The 18443-nt window shown below is 42.1% G+C and overlaps 1 protein-coding gene across 1 annotated transcript in view; it reads left to right on the forward strand.

Annotated features, from left to right (window-relative positions):
- The window catches only part of LOC138292684 (uncharacterized), a 311929-nt gene that overhangs the window by 146862 nt on the left and 146624 nt on the right, over positions 1 to 18443 (forward strand). Inside the window, exon 4 of the mRNA XM_069231404.1 lies at positions 17095 to 17172. Within this exon, the coding sequence (XP_069087505.1) occupies positions 17095 to 17172 (78 nt within the window). The remainder of the gene's footprint in view (positions 1 to 17094; positions 17173 to 18443) is intronic.

Genomic DNA, 18443 nt, shown 5'->3' on the forward strand with positions numbered 1-18443 from the left:
ATGTCTAAAACTTAGGTTGTGTTGGGTTGTCGAGCTTTACAGAGGGGTTGTTTTCACGTAGGTCACTGGACACCACCTCCTAGCATCATGTGGAGGTGAATAATGTCTGTGATGTTTGTAAGTCATCACCCACTCCAAGACCACTTCAGGAATGTTGTAAATGCTTTTCATATCCATCTATATAATTATCAAAAATCTGCCCACGCCTTCATAGTTATTTGCTGAAAGCTGTTCATCTTCACCAGTCTGATGTAATGCCCATTACTCTGTACTTTAGAACAATTTGTCTGAAATGCAACTAAAACATTGATTATCAATAGTTAGTCCACTCCATTCCATGCCATTCAAATCATTAGCACTACCATAAAAATGTCTACAGCTGAAATTGATCGAAATGGATCAGTGTCATGTGAAAACATAAGACTGCAAAACATACCTTTTGCAAAAACGTAGACTCTAAAACAGATTTCCAGTGTCTAAAAAATCTCGACCTTACATGAATCACCCACACAAATTTTCCTCTGTACTAAATTCCTAAATCCTGTCATGTTCAGTTTTCCCATATTTTAACAATGGGTAGTTTATCATTCTAATTCACATCCTAGCATGTATGAGGGCAGATATTTGATAGTAAGGTTAGATGCAAATAAATGTCTTTGTAGGGAAATATTCACTTAAGGTTGAGGTTTTGAAGGAATGTGTTTTAAAACCAATGTTTTTTTCAAACTATGTTTTAGGGATCTGTGTTTTCACAGACCATAAATGTGTCACTCTGAGCAGTTTGCCAAGGAAACTAAGTGTTCGATTTAGGATCAGTAATATTTTAAAATTCTGATTGCAATCCATCACCTGTCAAGGAATCTTTAATCTAGAGCAGTATTCTTAGCCTGTGGCCTGGGGGCCACTCAGAGTCCACGAAGCCTACTCTCGGGGTCGACAACAGATAAGAAAATTAAATAATTTTAATAGGTTGATAAAGTCTATATAAATAAAGAAGGAAAATGTAAAATTGAACATTTCAAAGCATGCTGTCAATGTGAATGGATTTGAAATTGGAGGCTAAGAATTAAGTTTGTATTCTCAGATTGAGTCATGAGAGCAGTGCAAGAGGTAAGAATAACCTCTTTTGAATTTAGCGAAGCTCCATCCTGCCCCTTAAAATTAACATTTTGATTTTTTAATATTTGTTTGTGACTTAAATGTATTTCCTTATGTGTGTATTTGTTTGACAAATGCTTGTTTCTGTATTTTTTGTGTACTGTTTTGTAGTTAAAATGATTGAAAATGCCTAGGCCTGGGTCCCTGGTTTCCAGCAATAACTCAATGGGGGCCACCGGATTCCAATAATGATTATGTGGGGGCCCCAGTTCCAGTAATTTTGAAGTTGGGATCCACAGAAATCAAAAGGTTAAGGACCACTGAGCTATCCTGTTTCAAAAAGCGATGTGTCCCAAATCTACAAATGAACCCGGGGTGGCAAATCATTGAAAGTGCTACACACTGATTGCATTAATACACCATTGCTAAAAAATTAGCAAATTAGAGCTAGCATTGAAATCATTTTGTTTGACTCATCAATTTTAGAGTGCTGGTGATCTGCATCTTGTTCCCTGTCTTTGCCCTCTTTTGATTTCATTGGTTAGTCACTTTCATGTATTTCATAGGTAGTGCTGCAGGTCAGGATCAGGGTGCACTGACTAGAGGGGCTGAAGTTCAAGAACGAGGTGCATTGGCTTGGGCGTGCTGCAGGTCAGGCATAACGGTGCATTCATAGGGGTACTGACGTTTTGGGTTAAGGTGCATTGAGTGCGGGTGCTGCAGCTCGGGTTTATGGTGCAGTGAGTTTGCATTGACTGCTCTGGAAGTAGCTTTAAGTTCAACAGAAGGGGTAAAGTGTAACTTCACCTCTCTGACATTAAGAAAGTAAGCACGGGATTCGCCAATGATGTCTGTAAAGTGATCAGTCAGCAAGAAGTAAGCAAGAAACCTGTCAGATAGTTGCTGCCCAGTACCTTCAAGGAGGGCATAATAAAGACATTAATCTCAGGAGTAAATAGGCTCCTTCATCTTGAACGTGGCAGACTGTAAAAGACAATTCAATAATCAATACTGTGTAGAATTTCTGCTGGAGAAAGTGATTGCCGAATTGCAACTAAAAGGACAATTCTCGTCAGATGGCTGCTTTCGCAATTTCATTCATTTTCATTAGCTTTCCTGTGGTAACGAACTATGATCCACTCCAGAATCATTGTAAGAGGAATGGCTCCCCACAGACAGAACTTAAATCATAGCCTGAAAAACTATTTATCCATAATGATAGATTAAATTAGTCCTAGGGAAATCCTGCACCCAATCCATAGTATGTTCCCTTTTGGTCTGGCTTGCATTTAATGATGATATGAATACATGTACATTTCTTGCAATTACCTTTCCAGTTTCTTCACATCATGTTCACTGATGTTATTAACAAAAAATATACATCTTAATTTACCCATCAATTATCAGTACTGTGAACATATGGCTAAGATACCTTGTACGAATTAACTGAAATCTACTTGAATAAGATCAAACGTGCCACAACTATTTTTTTCTTATATGCCAACATTCAGCTCACTATGCATGTCCATGCAACATACAGGAAGATCAATGATCAGCCCTCATGTAGCATGACGGTCCAGTTGGTGACATTACAGATGTTGCGAAATGTGTTTGATAACACGGAACAACATATATAGCGTTTTGGTTCCTTTATTTCTTGGCCTTTCTTGCAATTTGGTACACTTCAATTGATATTTTCGAGTGTAGTGGACTGGCTCAAATAAAGCACTGCCCACAACGTTTCAGCGTGAACATCCTGAATAAAGTTTAGAGTATAAAAGAATTTCATGTTTGATGCTGCAGAATAATTATCACTGTGCATCCCAAAATGTATCTTTCTTTTTGTAACTGTTCTTTTTTTTGTTTTATAAGACTAAACTTATTGTTAATAATTGTAAAGTATCTCAGATGTACCACTGGTGCTTATTTCACGATCCACAGATCTGCCCTCACTATCCTGTGCCAGTTTATTACCTTTCATTGTGTATTATCTTTATTAATCATAACTGTATGGTTTTCAAGCGATAACCTTATAAAATGTGAATTGTGGATACTCTAATTTAGATCATCTGGACATCAATCTCTTTGAAGAGAGTGGACGTGAATCCCTGATTAAACTTGCAGGAGATTTTAATGCAGTACTGCATCCAAACGAAGTTTAGTAATTTTGAAGCTGATGTGGATGTAGTGTAGAAAATCCAGGAACCAACCTTTTTGTGTTCCTACCCTAAGGTAGGCTGGTGATTCCTAAGCTAGGAAATACTAACTTACACCTTTCAAATGCAGGCATCAGAGGGTGTCTGAACAGACTTCACTAGATGGACTCCAGGCTAGAAATTGACAGTTGACTATATTTCTGTCCATTGTGAACGAATTGATGATTTGTTTTCAGTTTTGTATTTCCCCAGATTGGTTAGCTGAGTATAAACGATTGCTAAACCCTAGTCTAAAACACTTGAGTAAAGGAGTGTTACAAATATTGATTTGAAGGTAAAAACTGGCCGTTCACAGGATGTTTGATCAAGTTTTTGGACTTCTCTTTTTGAAAACTACATGGTTTAGCTCACGATTGCATAATACCGGTTGGAAATTGAGTTACTGGTTAATAGGGGTGAAATCTTACTCAAGCAGCAACTGCAATCTGTTAGGGTGAAACTCAAGCAACCCCCAAATTAACCTGTTCCTAACCCTATAGTAGCTTGGCACAAAAGCAGTCAGGTTTAGCTTAGAGGAAATGTGTAAAATATTTATGCAGCACTTCAAACTGCAATATAGCGAAAAAACAACAACACAAAATAAATCCTACACCAATTCAGTAAAATAGAGTGAAATTTAATACATTACGTGATATCAAAACAATAAAAATCCAGGCAGTAGAACCGGAAACATGCAATTTTAGAGGTCTTAGGTAAGTATTGCTCCTAAATGGACAAAGCGCCACTCATGGTTATTGAAAGTCACAAGTTCAGGCTTACCTCGATGGAGCACGGGCCGGATACAGGGTCCCCTTTAGTACCGCTGAAAGAGTTACCTTCAAAGTCCAGCATGAAAGGTTCTGTTTGCAGGGGAAGGAGCTGTGAAAAGCAGGGAGAGAGTCGCAGATGGTTGTCAAAGTTGCGCAAAGAGCAGGTCCGGCATTGCGGATGGTATTTGCTGTAGCGTGAAGATCCTGTCGGCATCACAGACAGCCATTGCTGGAGCTTCGTGTTAACAGTCACTCTGAGCTGTAGAAGTTGCAGTGCGAAGTGCAGCTCTCGCATTGCCAGGCGTTGCTCATGGTTGGTGTGGCACAAAAAGTCAGGTTCACTGGAACTTCGCATTGGTGGGTGACAAGATCTTGGCGCAAATGGGCCCGTCCGCGTTCACAAACAGCTTAAAACTTCAGGAGAGCTTAACTGGGGCCATGCCAAAGGTTCCAGTAACTGAGGACCAGAACTTGGGATTCAGGAACTCACCCCAGGAGAAGCCAGCACGGCCCAGGCAAGTCCAGTTGCTGGTCCAGGCAAGCGGTCACCCAGGCAGTTGCAGGGAGCCTCTGGAGCTTGATATGTCCCTTGAGCAAAGAACAGGAAGTCAGCTAACTCACACTTGGAATCACTTCAGGCTGGGATGAAAGGCACAGGTCCAGTCCTTCTTCACAGCAAGCAGGGCAGCAGGCAGCAGAGTAGCAGGGCAGCAGAGTGGCAGTCCTTCTAGTATCAAAGCAGTCCTTCTGTAGTATCCAGCGATAAACTGAAGAGTTGGGTTTGAGCGTTCAATATTTATACCTAGTGCCCACTTTGATGGGGATGCTTGTAGAGAATTCTCTTTGAAGTCCTTAAAAACTCTTGCCTCCCCTGTCCTGGCTCAAAGCTGGCTGCATGAACAATGTAGTGGTGACAAGCTCTTTGTGTGAAGGCAGGGCACAGCCTATTCAGTTGTAAGTAGGACTGTGTCCAGCTCCACCCCCTTCCTGCCAGTTGTTAGCAATTCCAGGCACACCTAATCACTATGTTGTGTGGCTGTCTGGGAGAATTAAACAAAGTTCAGTTGTCAGCTACACCCATTCATGTGACCCAGGAATAGGCACCAAATAGCTAGGGCAGGAAAATGCCAATGTTCTGAAAGTGGCTTTTTCAAAATTGTAACTTAAAATCTGATTTACCATTAAAGAGGATTTTTAATTACAATTTCCCAGACACCAAACATGAAAAGTTTACTTTTTCCCAAATCAAATGTTAGCTCCTATTAAGTGTAATAAGGCAACCCAATATTATCCTGTGGAAGAGGCAGGTCGTGCAGTTGTAAAAAACAATTTAAGAGTTTTTCTCTCCCAGGACTTGTAAACGTTACACATACATGTTCAAATTGTTAAATGCACTGCACCCTTTCCTATAGGCTGCTTAGAGCTTAGCCTTTGCTGACTCATTCGTATTAAAAATGAAGGTTTGGGCCTGCCAAAAGGTTTATTTTGCCAGGGCGAAATGGCACTAGTAGTATCAATTTATAGGCCCTAGGTACATGTATTACCACTTTCTCAGGGAAGTAAATGTGCCAATTGGGTGTAAGCCATATTTAAAGTAGAAAGCACAAGCACTTTAGCTCTGGTGAGCAATGGTAAAGTGTGCACAGTCCTAAAAGCCAACAAAGATACGTTCAGAAAACAGGAGGGTGAAGGCAAAAAGATTGGGAATGACCCTGCAGAAAGGGCCAAGTCCAACCATACCTTTCTCAGTAACAAGTCAGTAATTAATTGCTGAGGCTTCTACTGAAGTTTGCATAATACCTTTGCTATCAACAAGAAAATAATTAATTTCGGAGACCCCTACCCAATTTTGTTGCTTGACACTAAAGGATTATGGTTGGAAGAATTTGTTTTCTGAAGTGTGACATTTGCTTAAAATGACAGATGTTATGAAGATAATCTCTAATAAATCACAATTTGTGTTGGCAAAGTTTGATTTGATTTCTGTTAATGAGGTCAGTCCCCAGTCACAATTCTTTGGACATATGTATGAAAATTGTTGTTTCTAGTTCACCATCCTTTTAGGTTGGGCATATATTTTATTACAATGATTTTAAAATAATCCATCCAATACAATAAACTGACAAATTTTACTAACACTCTGCACCTTCAGAGAGACTGGCTCCCTTAAATTATCGCTCCTTATGATAAAGCAAGGCATAAGAACAATGTTAATAAGCTCACCAACCAACATATAAAAGAAGAAAACAATAGTTCATAATGTGCTTGTTTGAGAGCATGCCCTCCTTTGTATACTGAACCCCCTCCTTTTGAAGTTTGTTTTTTGTAGAAGTGTACTCTGGGAAAATTTTTATTCATGTGTTAGCCACAGCTTGTCTGTGCCCTAAACAGCCCAGTGAGCAGAAGGACAAAGAAGGTGGTAAGATAACAGACTTACGCTGTGTTTTCTTAAAACTTTAAAAATGCTTTTTTCTCCACCTGTGACTGTTTACATTGAACACTTGGTTACTGTGCATTTTGTACTTTTAAAACTACTGTTTTTTCTACCTGTGACTGTTTAATTCTCTCTCCTAGTTTTCCACTGTACTGTGCAAAGGCGTGTGTTTTTAAAAGGTTAAAAAGCTAACTGCATTTCAGATACTAAGGAGACTGTGCTTGACAGACTGCTTAATCGGCTTTATGGTTTAATCTGTGTTTGGGAAGTGTATGTGGCACTCATTTTTAGCTAGAAAAAGTGCACGAAAAGCAGTATCTGTACTTGCTTTAGATTTGGGCCTTACCTGCAAGGTTGACCAGGACCTGCAAAGTATGGATTGCCCCTTTCTGTATCCAAGGAGATTCTGACTTGCAGAGCAGCTTGCTGCCACCTCCCCCCAGCCTATGCCTATGCTCATATGCCCTTTATATAAGTTTATTACTGGTTGTTGCATCTGTGCTCTGATTAGCTACGAGGGCTGGGGTTTCTATTGGAGTTAGGGCTTAGGGTTTAGCTTTGGATTGTTACTAGGACTAAGGCAGTGATTGGTTGAAAAGACAAAGGGGGTGATTCTGACCCCGGCGGTCCTTGACCGCCGGGGCCAGGGTCGGCGGGAGCACCGCCAACAGGCTGGCGGTGCCCCGCAGGGAATTCTGACCGCGGCGGTTTGGCCGCGGTCAGATGCGGAAAACCGGCGGTCTCCCGCCGGTTTTCCGCTGCCCTGGGAATCCCCCATGGCAGCGCAGCTTGCTGCGCCGCCATGGGGGATTCTGACAGCCCATACCGCCATCCTGTTCCTGGCGGTTCTCCCGCCAGGAACAGGATGGCGGTATGGGTTGTCGTGGGGCCCCTGGGGGCCCCTGCAGTGCCCATGCCAATAGCATGGGCACTGCAGGGGCCCCCGTAAGAGGGCCCCACTTTGTATTTCAGTGTCTGCATTGCAGACACTGAAATACGCGACGGGTGCAACTGCACCCGTCGCACCTTCCCACTCCGCCGGCTCAATTCTGAGCCGGCGTCCTCGTGGGAAGGGTTTTTGCACTGGGCTGGCGGGCGGCCTTTTGGCGGTCGCCCGCCAGCCCAGTGCAAAAGCCAAAATACCCTCAGCGGTCTTGCAACCGCGGAGCGGTATTTTGGAGGGGGGAAGTCTGGCGGGCGGCCTCCGCCGCCCGCCAGACTTAGAATGACCCCCAAAGTCTCCCGTTTGTCCTAGGACTTAGGGCTATGACTCTGATTGGTTAGGGCTCGGGTTACCATTGGCCAATAGGGTTATTTAACCTTAGGGCTTAGAGTGTCTCAGTCTGGGCGTTGAGGCTTAAGGGCAGGGAGGACACGGGAGCTTGCCTGTTGGGGCCTGTTCAGGCCAGGTCGGGCCTATAGTCTGAAATGCGGCCCTTCTTGCCATTCACCAGCACCCCGTAACTAATCAAGACCCTCAAACATAAAAACACTTTCTCAATAAATGCAAACTACTGATTTACTACTAACAAGCCCTATCCACATTTCAGTGCCTCAATTACTACTTCAACACCTCACAAACCACAACTATCCACCCTTCTACCCCTAATTACCACACAATTGCACCCTAACTCTTATACAAAACACCACTCTATCCCATACCACTAACAAATCCACAAGTCACCAATACAACACAAAGCCACATTCTAAATAACTTTAATGCATCCAGACACTCACTCCCTGTTCATGCAAACACCAGCTCTACCCTCTACTTGCTCCTAACAGACCCCTTTCTGTAACTGCCAAACCTACACTCAGCCTTCCATTTTATCATCCACCAACACCCTCCTCTTTTTAACAAAAACTTACAACTAAACAATCCTTACACTCCAATCCACCACACCTACTACCTCTTCCAGCTATCAAATCAAACACAGACAATCATAACTCATATTGATCACCTCTCACACACCGCATACACTTCTCCAAAACACATCACAGCCCCCTTCACCATTTAACATCCACTCACCTACAGTACATTATATACAAATCCTTCTCATAAAACCACTACATCAATATCTCCTCTCACTACTCTACAAGAACAAAACATATCACACACACCAGCACATCAACATCTCACACACACACAATTTCATAATACATTCTGTCACAAATTACAAACTTACACCCACCTCCACCCTCCTGACTTCACAAATGATACACGTCCTTACCATCTTTCTCCACCAACACCTAACACAAATGCACCCACGCAACAGCTTTCATTCACCCGGGGATCACTCATTGCACAATTTAGAGCCTTTAAACATGACCCACATACTTCACCACCATCCCTAACCCATATACCTTCCACCATAAAGAGACTTAAACAAAATAAACAACATGCCACTGTTCACAACTTTGTATTCCCATGTCCATAGCACAACAGAGCTACTCTAAAAAAAACAGCACAGCTCACCAACTCACTCTCAACCACCATCTCCACCACCTACAAACGGACACCCTTTAAAGTGCCTTTTAATCCTACTTGATGAGAATTATGATAGAAAAACAAAACTATTGCTATCCTCATACAGATAATACTAGCAGTATTGACACATCTGCTACACGTTCAATAAATACTGCTCACACTTCTACAAAACAAAGTCACATCACCACCAAAACACAATCTCTAAACTGCCTACTGATAAATGCTTGATCACTCTCTAAAACCAAGCACCACATCTACGACCTACTCATTGTCACACCTGACTTACTCTTCATAACTGAATCATGGTGAGGAGATGACATGGCCCCAATACTGCATGAAGCTGATCCTCTAGGCTATCAAACTATCACTCAAAATCATACAGGAAAAAGAGGAGGTGGACTAACTGTTATATTCAAGCCATCAACAAATTACTCCAAAGCTGACAATGTTTCCATACAAGGTTGTGAGGCCCTCACCACCAGATACAACCTAACACCAACTTCATCCTGTAACTTCATTCTCCTTTACAGACCACCACCTTGCAATGCACCATTCTCAGGCACAGACACATTTCTAGACACAGTTTCAAACATTATAATACTACACTCCAACCTATGCATTCTTGGCGACCTATACATTTGGGTTGACAAATACAATATGCCAAATCCATAAATTATCATCACTGGCCTAGTCGCAATTAACCTACATTAGATCATACAACGACCCACATACATCAATGGACACATCCTAGATATCATCAATAAAAGATAACTCCAGTCAAATGGTCAGACAACCATTTGCTAGTTTTACAACACAAAACACAACACCACAAATCAACACACCTAAGCCCACCTTACATGCACCTATGTGGAACAAACTCAATTTTGAATACTAAGAAACACAACTAACATCCAACAAAGATCTAGACACAATGCATTCAGTTAAAACGCTTTATGAGTGGCTACAGGACGTTTTGAAATCCTAGTACCACTATGAATAACAAAACAGGACAAAAGAAAACATGCCCTTCAGAGAAATACAGTTCTAAAGGAGATAAAACAAGAAATTAGAAAGCTGCAACACACCTGACTCGAAACAAGCAACAATCAAGACAAACTTCACCTAGAAAAACCTAACAGAATATACAAGCCAACAATCAAATAAAGTAAAAAAGATATTATTCAGACAGAATTCAAAATGCTAAATGTGTAAATAAAGAATTTTATAAAATTGTCCCCGAATTTCGTAAACCTAAATGCACAGTAGAGTGTCATCACATTACTCAAGAACTCACAGACAAACTGGCAAATCAATACACAACCAAAGCAGACATGTTGGACTCCTATTTAAAACAAAGGAAAACCACCAGCATTAACCCATTTCCAAAAATCCCCTCCAAGAATAGGCTAACTCAGCCTCTGCATTCCTTCAAACAAATATCACAAAGTGAATTTATGGATCGGGTCAAAGCAAGCAGGCCAATCAGCTGCCCTTATGACCCTTGTCCTCCACAAATCTTCAAGAACATTCTTTTAACTACCTTTGCAGTCACACCAGTACGAAGAATCACTAATAATCCTTTAGCTACGGGAATCTTTCCAGAAGACCTAAAAAAGGCATACATACGCCAATTATGAAAGAAAACAACCCTGAACCTGCATGACCCTAACAACTACAGACTAATTACAAATGGGTCTTTCTTGGGCAAACTGATAGAAAGAGCAGCATTTGCCCAGATGTCACAATTCATTGAAGATAACTCCATACTTTTAGACTACCAGACAGAGTTCCACCCAAGAAGAGGCACAGAGTCTGCCCTCATTGTCATCTGGGATAACCTTAAAAACACAGTAGCCTGAAACAGGGTTACTGCAATACTTCTCTTGGACCTCTCAGCTGCCTTCGACACAGTTGACCATGACACTCCAATACAAAGACTCTACAAAGCCGTAATTGGGGCGACTTCTCTCGAATGGATCACATCCTACCTTCAAAACAGAATAAATGTCAACTATACTCCCACATTCTCATCTAAACAATACTTCACAAAAGCAGGGGCCCGTCCAGGCTCATCAAATACATTCAACAAAGGAACCTCTGCTCCAGATTGGCACCTTGCCCAAAATCCCACCATACAAGAAGAAAAACTTAGGTGGCACATCCTTCTCCATCCAAGCAGCCAATCTATGGAACACTTTACCCCAAAACATTAGATCCATGGACAACTATCTTACCTTCAGAAGACTACTCAAGAGTTGGCTCTTTCCTACATAACCACCATACTCAAACACTAATGTACAGCATATCCTTGTGTATTATGTGTATGTATATTTCTGTGTACAAATATGTATGATAATTATGTTTTGTAATATATATACATACTCTTTAGGACTGCTTAACAAATGTCTATAATATTTTTATAAATAAATATATATATATATCTCCACTTGATTTGGCGTACTCGACTGCACCTAATTGCCGGGTGTGCCGAGAATGACATGCGCCACCATGTCTTAAATCCACACTGGCCTTCAACTATCCAAGAAGGGAAACAGCACCCCAAGAGCACAGTAAAGTGATTTTATTGCTAATAATGGTGTATAGCGCGGGATGCGTTTCGGCGTTACACCGCCTTTGTCAACCTCGCGCTCGCCATATTGGCGTGTATATTTATACCTCATATGTGATCACATGATTCAAAAAATTCAAAATTAACGCCTACAGGAATTAATTCATCATGATTGATTAATTCCTGATCTTCAAAGAATTTAATTTCTTACAGTATACACAATAATTCCCTTTTTTTGATGTCTTGTCACAATGTTTGATTTTGTGATCCATCAGCATCGTCATATGATAGGCGACGGTATCGGTATCTACATATGATTACATTTGTAAACATAAAAGATGAATTGGAAATGTCTAGCTACTATGTACCGAATATGCTAATTGTTAATTTTATCAGCATGGCCATAATATGGAAATTGTCCGTACAGAATGTAGACGTTAATTTTTTTTTTTTTTTAATCATGTGATCACATACGAGGTATAAATATACAAGCCAATATGGTGACCGCAAGGTTGACAAAGTCGGTGTAACGCCGAAACGCGTCCCGCGCTATGCACCATTATTAGCAATAAAATTGCTTTACTGTGCTCTTGGAGTGTCGTTTACCTTCTTGGCTAGTTGAAGGCCAGTGATAGGTCACTGCATAGTTTTCATCTAAGTTATTTGAATATATGTTTATGGGTCTCTTTTTTATCTATCACAATATGTAAATAGTATTGTACCTATTTCTTTCTACAAGTGCTTTGCTATTTAAATATTGAGGAAAATATCAACTAAAAACAATAGTAATAAAAATTCACAAACAAATTTGCTTAACGTACAACACTTGAAAGTCAGAGTTTCTAAAATACTACTTTCAATCTCAACATATTCTCTCCCTTATAAATGTTTACCCTCTCTATCTACTTATGTATCAATATATTTATTACTTTACTCCTACTGTAGAAAAAACAACCTTTGACTCTATCCAATACACTACTCTATGTTCCATGCTATACCTCTCTCAATATATCCTCTGCCTCCACTCTCTGACTCATCCCAAACCTCATTCTACAAATATGATCTTCAAAATAATCGTTTCTAAATTCTTACCTCATGTATCCCTCATTTGACTCATCCCAAACCTCATTTTACTATTATAATCTCCCTAATGCATTTCTAGTGAATTGTCCCTTCCTCATCTCTCCTTTAACTCATCCCAAACTTCATTTTACTACAATAACCTCCCAAATAACACTTTCTAGACTCTTCCCTCTTTGATACCTCCATTATCCAATCCAATTCAAATAACAGACACTGCTCAAGTGAACTCATATTTTCTTATACTAATCCGCCACTTATCCTTTTTGGGTTATGGAGTAGCATGCTGCTCGCTGAAAAGCGCTTTGATGCCTCGTCAGGGGTAGTAAATGCTATGTAAATACAATAGGTCAAACTAATTTTGCTTTAGAGGGATCTTTACTTGGCATAAATAATCAAAATAAACAGAGAACTAACTTAAAATATCTGACTAAATAGACAATATCTTTAAACAGGGATTATTTGCCATGAAATACTAAGATCTTTATCTAGTTTATGACATTTTTAAGGCAGTAGTAAGTAAGAGAACATAAGTCTTAACATTGTCTTGAGCTGTGAAGAAAACTTTCATAATCATGTCTAAAGGTAGAATTCATCTGTGGTTAATTAGACCCACTGTGTCTACAACTACTTCCTGTCAGATTGCAGCATTTTTTTAGTAAATTTGATCATCTCATTTTACAAGAGAGGTATTGATTTAAATTGTCCTTCCATAAATTTAGACGATTTGTGAAGATGACATGTTTGAGTAATGATGGCAAGAGTCCTGTTGGAAGACCTCTACTGATATGCCACTAGCATGTTCTATATATGTTTGGATACAGTGTGTCTTTTGAAATCCAGATGCATGTGTTTAAAAAGTTGTTTGCTAGGAATTACATTATCCACGCCTAGGTGCTAGCATATCTGGGGCCATATTACGGAAGTGCCCTTGGGGTGCAACAGGCATGTGCGCCTGCTTTGCGTGCCCTGGGCACTTTGGTAATACAGAAGGGGCCGCAGATGCTTGTGCGACCCCCTTCTGTAATACCGATAGCACTGGCACACATATTGCATCAGCACTATCACCAAATAGTGTCCTCTCACTTGCGTGGGGGTGTGGCCCCATGCAAATGAGGGAATCCCTTTGCCTCTGCACCCGTGCCGTATTATAGACACGGGTGCTCAAGAAGCTTACTGACAGCGTGCTCCCTGATGGCATTCCTCAGGAAGGAAGAAAGGGGATCCTATGAACCCCCTAGACATCCCCTTACAGACTTGCAGGACGGTGCAGTCACTCACTGCACCCGCCTTCAAGGGGATCTCTAATTCCCCTTCAAAGTACAGGCAGAATGCCACCTGCACTGTGAAACATGGAGCGGCTTTAAAGCAGCTACTCCATTTTTCACATGAATGTGCTGCCCTGGGGGCAGCATGAATTTGTGGCTGCCCTGGGGGAAGCGCAGTATAACAGGGCACACTTTCTCTTTTTGTGGCCGGCGCACCTGTTTTCACATGCGCCAGGCACAAGCAGATAAAGTTTACCATATGTATAATAGGGCCCTTTATGTTAGGGCCTATGGGCCTTATTTACAAGCGACTTGCGCTGCCAGTGGTTCACTTTTTTTGATGCACGGATGATGCAGGCTGTAGCCTGATATATATAAGGCCACGCAAAGACATTTTGTGTGACTTTTCATGGCCTTGTAGATATGCCGTAAGGCAATGCAGGGCAAGTCGCTGCATTGCCTTATTCTGTGTCACAAATGAGTTCCATGGGTGTTGCAGTGGGTGTTCCCACGCAACACCCATTGATTTTGACACATTCCCAGATTTACAAGGATTTGTAAACCTGGGAATGCGGCAAAAGCCTATGCCTTCCCAGGAGAGGCATAAGGGAGGAGCAACAAGGACAAATACCATTATTTCTCCTCATTGTTTCCTTTTTCTGCATTCTGCAGCACACCTAGAAAAAAGAAAACTCCTCTTGTGATTGTTTTTGTGCGGCAAGGTGTCCCTTCCTGCACAAAAACAATTATCCTCGCAACACAGACACCTTTGCACCATGGTGCCTGCGTTGGCACATAGCAGCCCATTGTGTGCCAGTGCAGGGGAAAAGGACCAGAATGTGCCATGTCATGTAGATGCAGCACATTACTGCCCTTTTCTTTTGGTGCAGGGCAGTGCAGCAAGAAGGCTTGCAGCACTGCCCTGTGTCAAAAGATTGTAAATATGCCCCTACACGTGAAATCTGTCTAGTAGCTTGTGATTTTTGGGAGCACCTAAAGTGTCAAAATCATATTTACTTTACATTTCTATTAAGTAAGTATACTGTTCAACAAAATGTAAAGGTTCTTGATGTTTCTCAAATGATTTTAATTCATTAAATGATCTGTGCCATGATATGTAGGCTAAAAATGAGTTAAGTTGACTAGTGGTGAGGCATACCAAAATTAATGTGCCTGGTTAGGTGCTGCAGATCACAGTAAGAGGGCTTTTGCTGTGGTGCTGCAGTCTGGATTTGTGAACATTGACTGGAGTGCTGCTGAGGAGTATTAGGGTACATTGGCTGGTGTGCTGTAGATCATTATTAGGGTAGTGTTTGCGGTGCTAACGTGAGCATTAGAGTGCACCGTTTGGGGTGTTACGTTTCAGAATGATGGTGTACTGCCTGGGGAAGAGTAGATCAGAATTAGGATGTACTGACTGTGTGCCATCATTAGCATGCCTTGATCAGGAGTGCTGCTGGTCAGGGTTGGAGTGCTGTAACATAAGGCGCTACAGATCCGATTTTTTATACGTTGCCTGGGGGTGATGTAGGGTAGATGTGTCGTATATAGATTAGACAGGGTTGAAATGCATCGACGAGGTACTTCCCATCAGCAATTGGTAATTTTGCCTCAGGGTGTGACAAGAAAGGATTAGGCACCATTGTTTGTAATATTGCAGGTCAGGAGTATGGTGGCTATTAGTGTTGTTCATCCGTATTTGGGTGCATTGGCTAGATTGCTGTAGGTCAGTATCAGTGTGCATTGGCAGTGGTTTTGCAGGTGAATACTATATTGCACCAGTTGGAGTGTTGCAAGCCAATAATGTGGTATACTGAGTAACTGTGTGGCACATTAATATGGGCTTGTGTGTTGCAGGTCAGTATTAGGGTGTACTTACAGGGATGTTAAAGGTCAGGCTTAGGAGCACTGAATTAACACGTCAGACCAGCGTTAGAGAGCATTGGATGTGGTGCTCCAGGTTGATATTAAAGTGCATTCTCTGGGGGTGCTGTAGGTCAGTGTTTTTTTTAGAATACTTTATTTCATAGCAAATCACCAAACGCAGTGCAGTAGTCGACTACAGAAGAGAGGCATATTACTTAGCCCACATTGTTATGTAGTTGGCAGCCGCCAGGAAATCCGAGCCACGGAGGTAGACATATATATATAGCCCCAGCCATCTACCTAGGGCAGTCAATGCTTCCACCCCATGCCACCTATGTCTGGAGCCACCCCCTCGCAATAGTTGTTCCAGCTTTGCCACACTTTTTCCCATTTGTGGGGCCATCTCCTACTTTGATAGACCACCTTCTCCGCTTGCTGACACCAGTCCATGTCCAGCTCCTAATCAGCAACTACTGGAGGCAAAGGGGATCCCCAAGTCCGTACTACATTCCGCTTTGTGACACCCGCTCCAACCACTAACAACAGCCTTGTGCATTTGGGCCTATCTAGATCCCCGTGTTTGTGAAGGAAAAGCTATTTGACATCCACAGGGAGTCTGAGGATAAGGACCACAGACATCACCTATGTTACCTTCTCCTAGTATATCTGTATAACAGGAAAGTCCCATATGCTATGAAGAAAGTTTCCCTCCTGCCCACCACCTCTCACATAGAGGGGGAGCTTCCCCTCCCAATCCTGTGCAGCAAACGTCCTAGTGTAGTAGAATCTGTGTAGTCTATGGAGCTGTATAAATCTAAGCCCTGTGCATATTGCAATGAGCCACAGTCACTGTAAAGCCTCTGCTCATGCATCATCATCTAGAAACCCCAGATCTGCGCTCCACTTGTTGTGCAATCCACCTACATTATCAAGAGTATTGTTTTGGATCTTTTTGCAGGTGAGGGAGACAGCTTTCTCTTGCATTGGATCTAAGAGAAGTCTATCCTCCAGAGGCACCGCCTCCGTCACTTCTGCTTTCCCTGATATATATACCCTGAGTATTGATGTAAATGGCTGTGCTAAAGGTCAGCATTAGGATGCATTGGCTGGGTTGCTGCAGATCAGTAAAAGGGTGGATTGCCCACTGTGCAGGGTGCATTAGCTAGAACGCTACTGGTCAGTTTTTACGTTGCACTGGCTGAAGATGCTGAGTGGTCAGTCATGTGCATGTCAGTTTTGTAGTGCAGTGGTAGGGGCGGTGCAGATCAGGATTGGGATGTATTCGATGCTTGTGTGGCTGATGGTTACTTTTGGTTGTCTCCACAGAAGCCAAGTTCACAGGGACTCCTCCTGGAAGCTCCAGCAACTCAGACTCCGATCTCTCCACAGTGGCTGAGCCCACAGGTACTGTCAACAGATGGCCTGCATGGAAAGATGAGGCATCTGAGAAATGTCCTGTGTGTGAGGTGTTCGAGAGATGTTCTGTCTGTTAGCGGTTAAAACACTTGAGAAATGCCATTTGTATTAGGATGCGGCTCCTGAGAAATGTCCTGTGTGAGGTATTCAGGCAATGCCCTATGTGAGGATTGCCACCTTGAAGTGGTTTGGAGGGTGTGTGTGTTTCAGAGACCTGGAGAGCTGTACTGGTGGAAGCTTAGTCCAGTGGCAGGGTTGCCCAAGCTGGACAGGTCAAAGAATAGAGACAAGACAAAGCTTGTTCCCCTGGTCCTCCAGGTTTAGGGTTGGGCACAAGACTAACAACCATGTTCCATAAAAAACATTTGATATGGAAACAGTAGGAAGAACCACTAAATCTTCTGGGGAAGAGGGACTGCTAGAGTCTCTGCAAGATACATGCTTGATGGTGTGACGATCACTGGGATGATGATCAACATCACGAAGGAGCAGCCATCATCCTCAGCATGAGAAAAGAGAAATGCCTAATTGAGTGGAAGTCAGTAAACAGCCAGTAAAAGGCAGACACATTAGCACCACCATTATCCACTGCTATGCTCCAACAAATGACGTACAAAGTCAATGATGTATTCTATCAGCAAATGCGAGGTGAGCCTAAAGCTGTGCTGAACCCCGATCTAAGGGCTGCGATAGGAGACTTAAATGCTAAAGTGGGAAATGGCAACGCAAACCATGAGAGAGCCATGCAAAAGGAAGATTGTGAAACAATGAATGACAATGGAGAGACTGTTGGAATTTTGCACCACAAATAATCTAGTCATAGGAGGGATTCTCATCCCCCATCCTAATAGTCACAAACTGAATTGGTGTTCACCTAGTGGCAGAGACAGAAACCAGATTGACCACCTAATGAAAAGCAGCACCTGCAGACCCTAACTGCAAAATGTTAAAGTGAGGAAGGGAGCGGATGTCAGCAGTGATCACCATCTAGTGACCACTCTTGTGAAGCTGAAGCTCAGAAAAACTGAATGCAAAACATCAGGATTATAGCACTTCGATGTGGCAAAGGTACAGGACCCCAAGGCCAAGAAGGCATTGCCTTACAAATCAAAAACAGGTTCCTGTCAGACACCGAATATCAGTCTGAGCCAGCTGCAGGTGCAGTCAACAAGAAATGGGAATAGGTCTCTTCATTATATGTTAAAAGCAGTGAAACATGCCTAGTGACCAAGACAAGGAAGAGGAAAGAATGGATCAGA

This window comes from Pleurodeles waltl, chromosome 4_2, assembly GCF_031143425.1.
Source record: "Pleurodeles waltl isolate 20211129_DDA chromosome 4_2, aPleWal1.hap1.20221129, whole genome shotgun sequence".
Classification (NCBI taxonomy): domain Eukaryota; kingdom Metazoa; phylum Chordata; class Amphibia; order Caudata; family Salamandridae; genus Pleurodeles; species Pleurodeles waltl.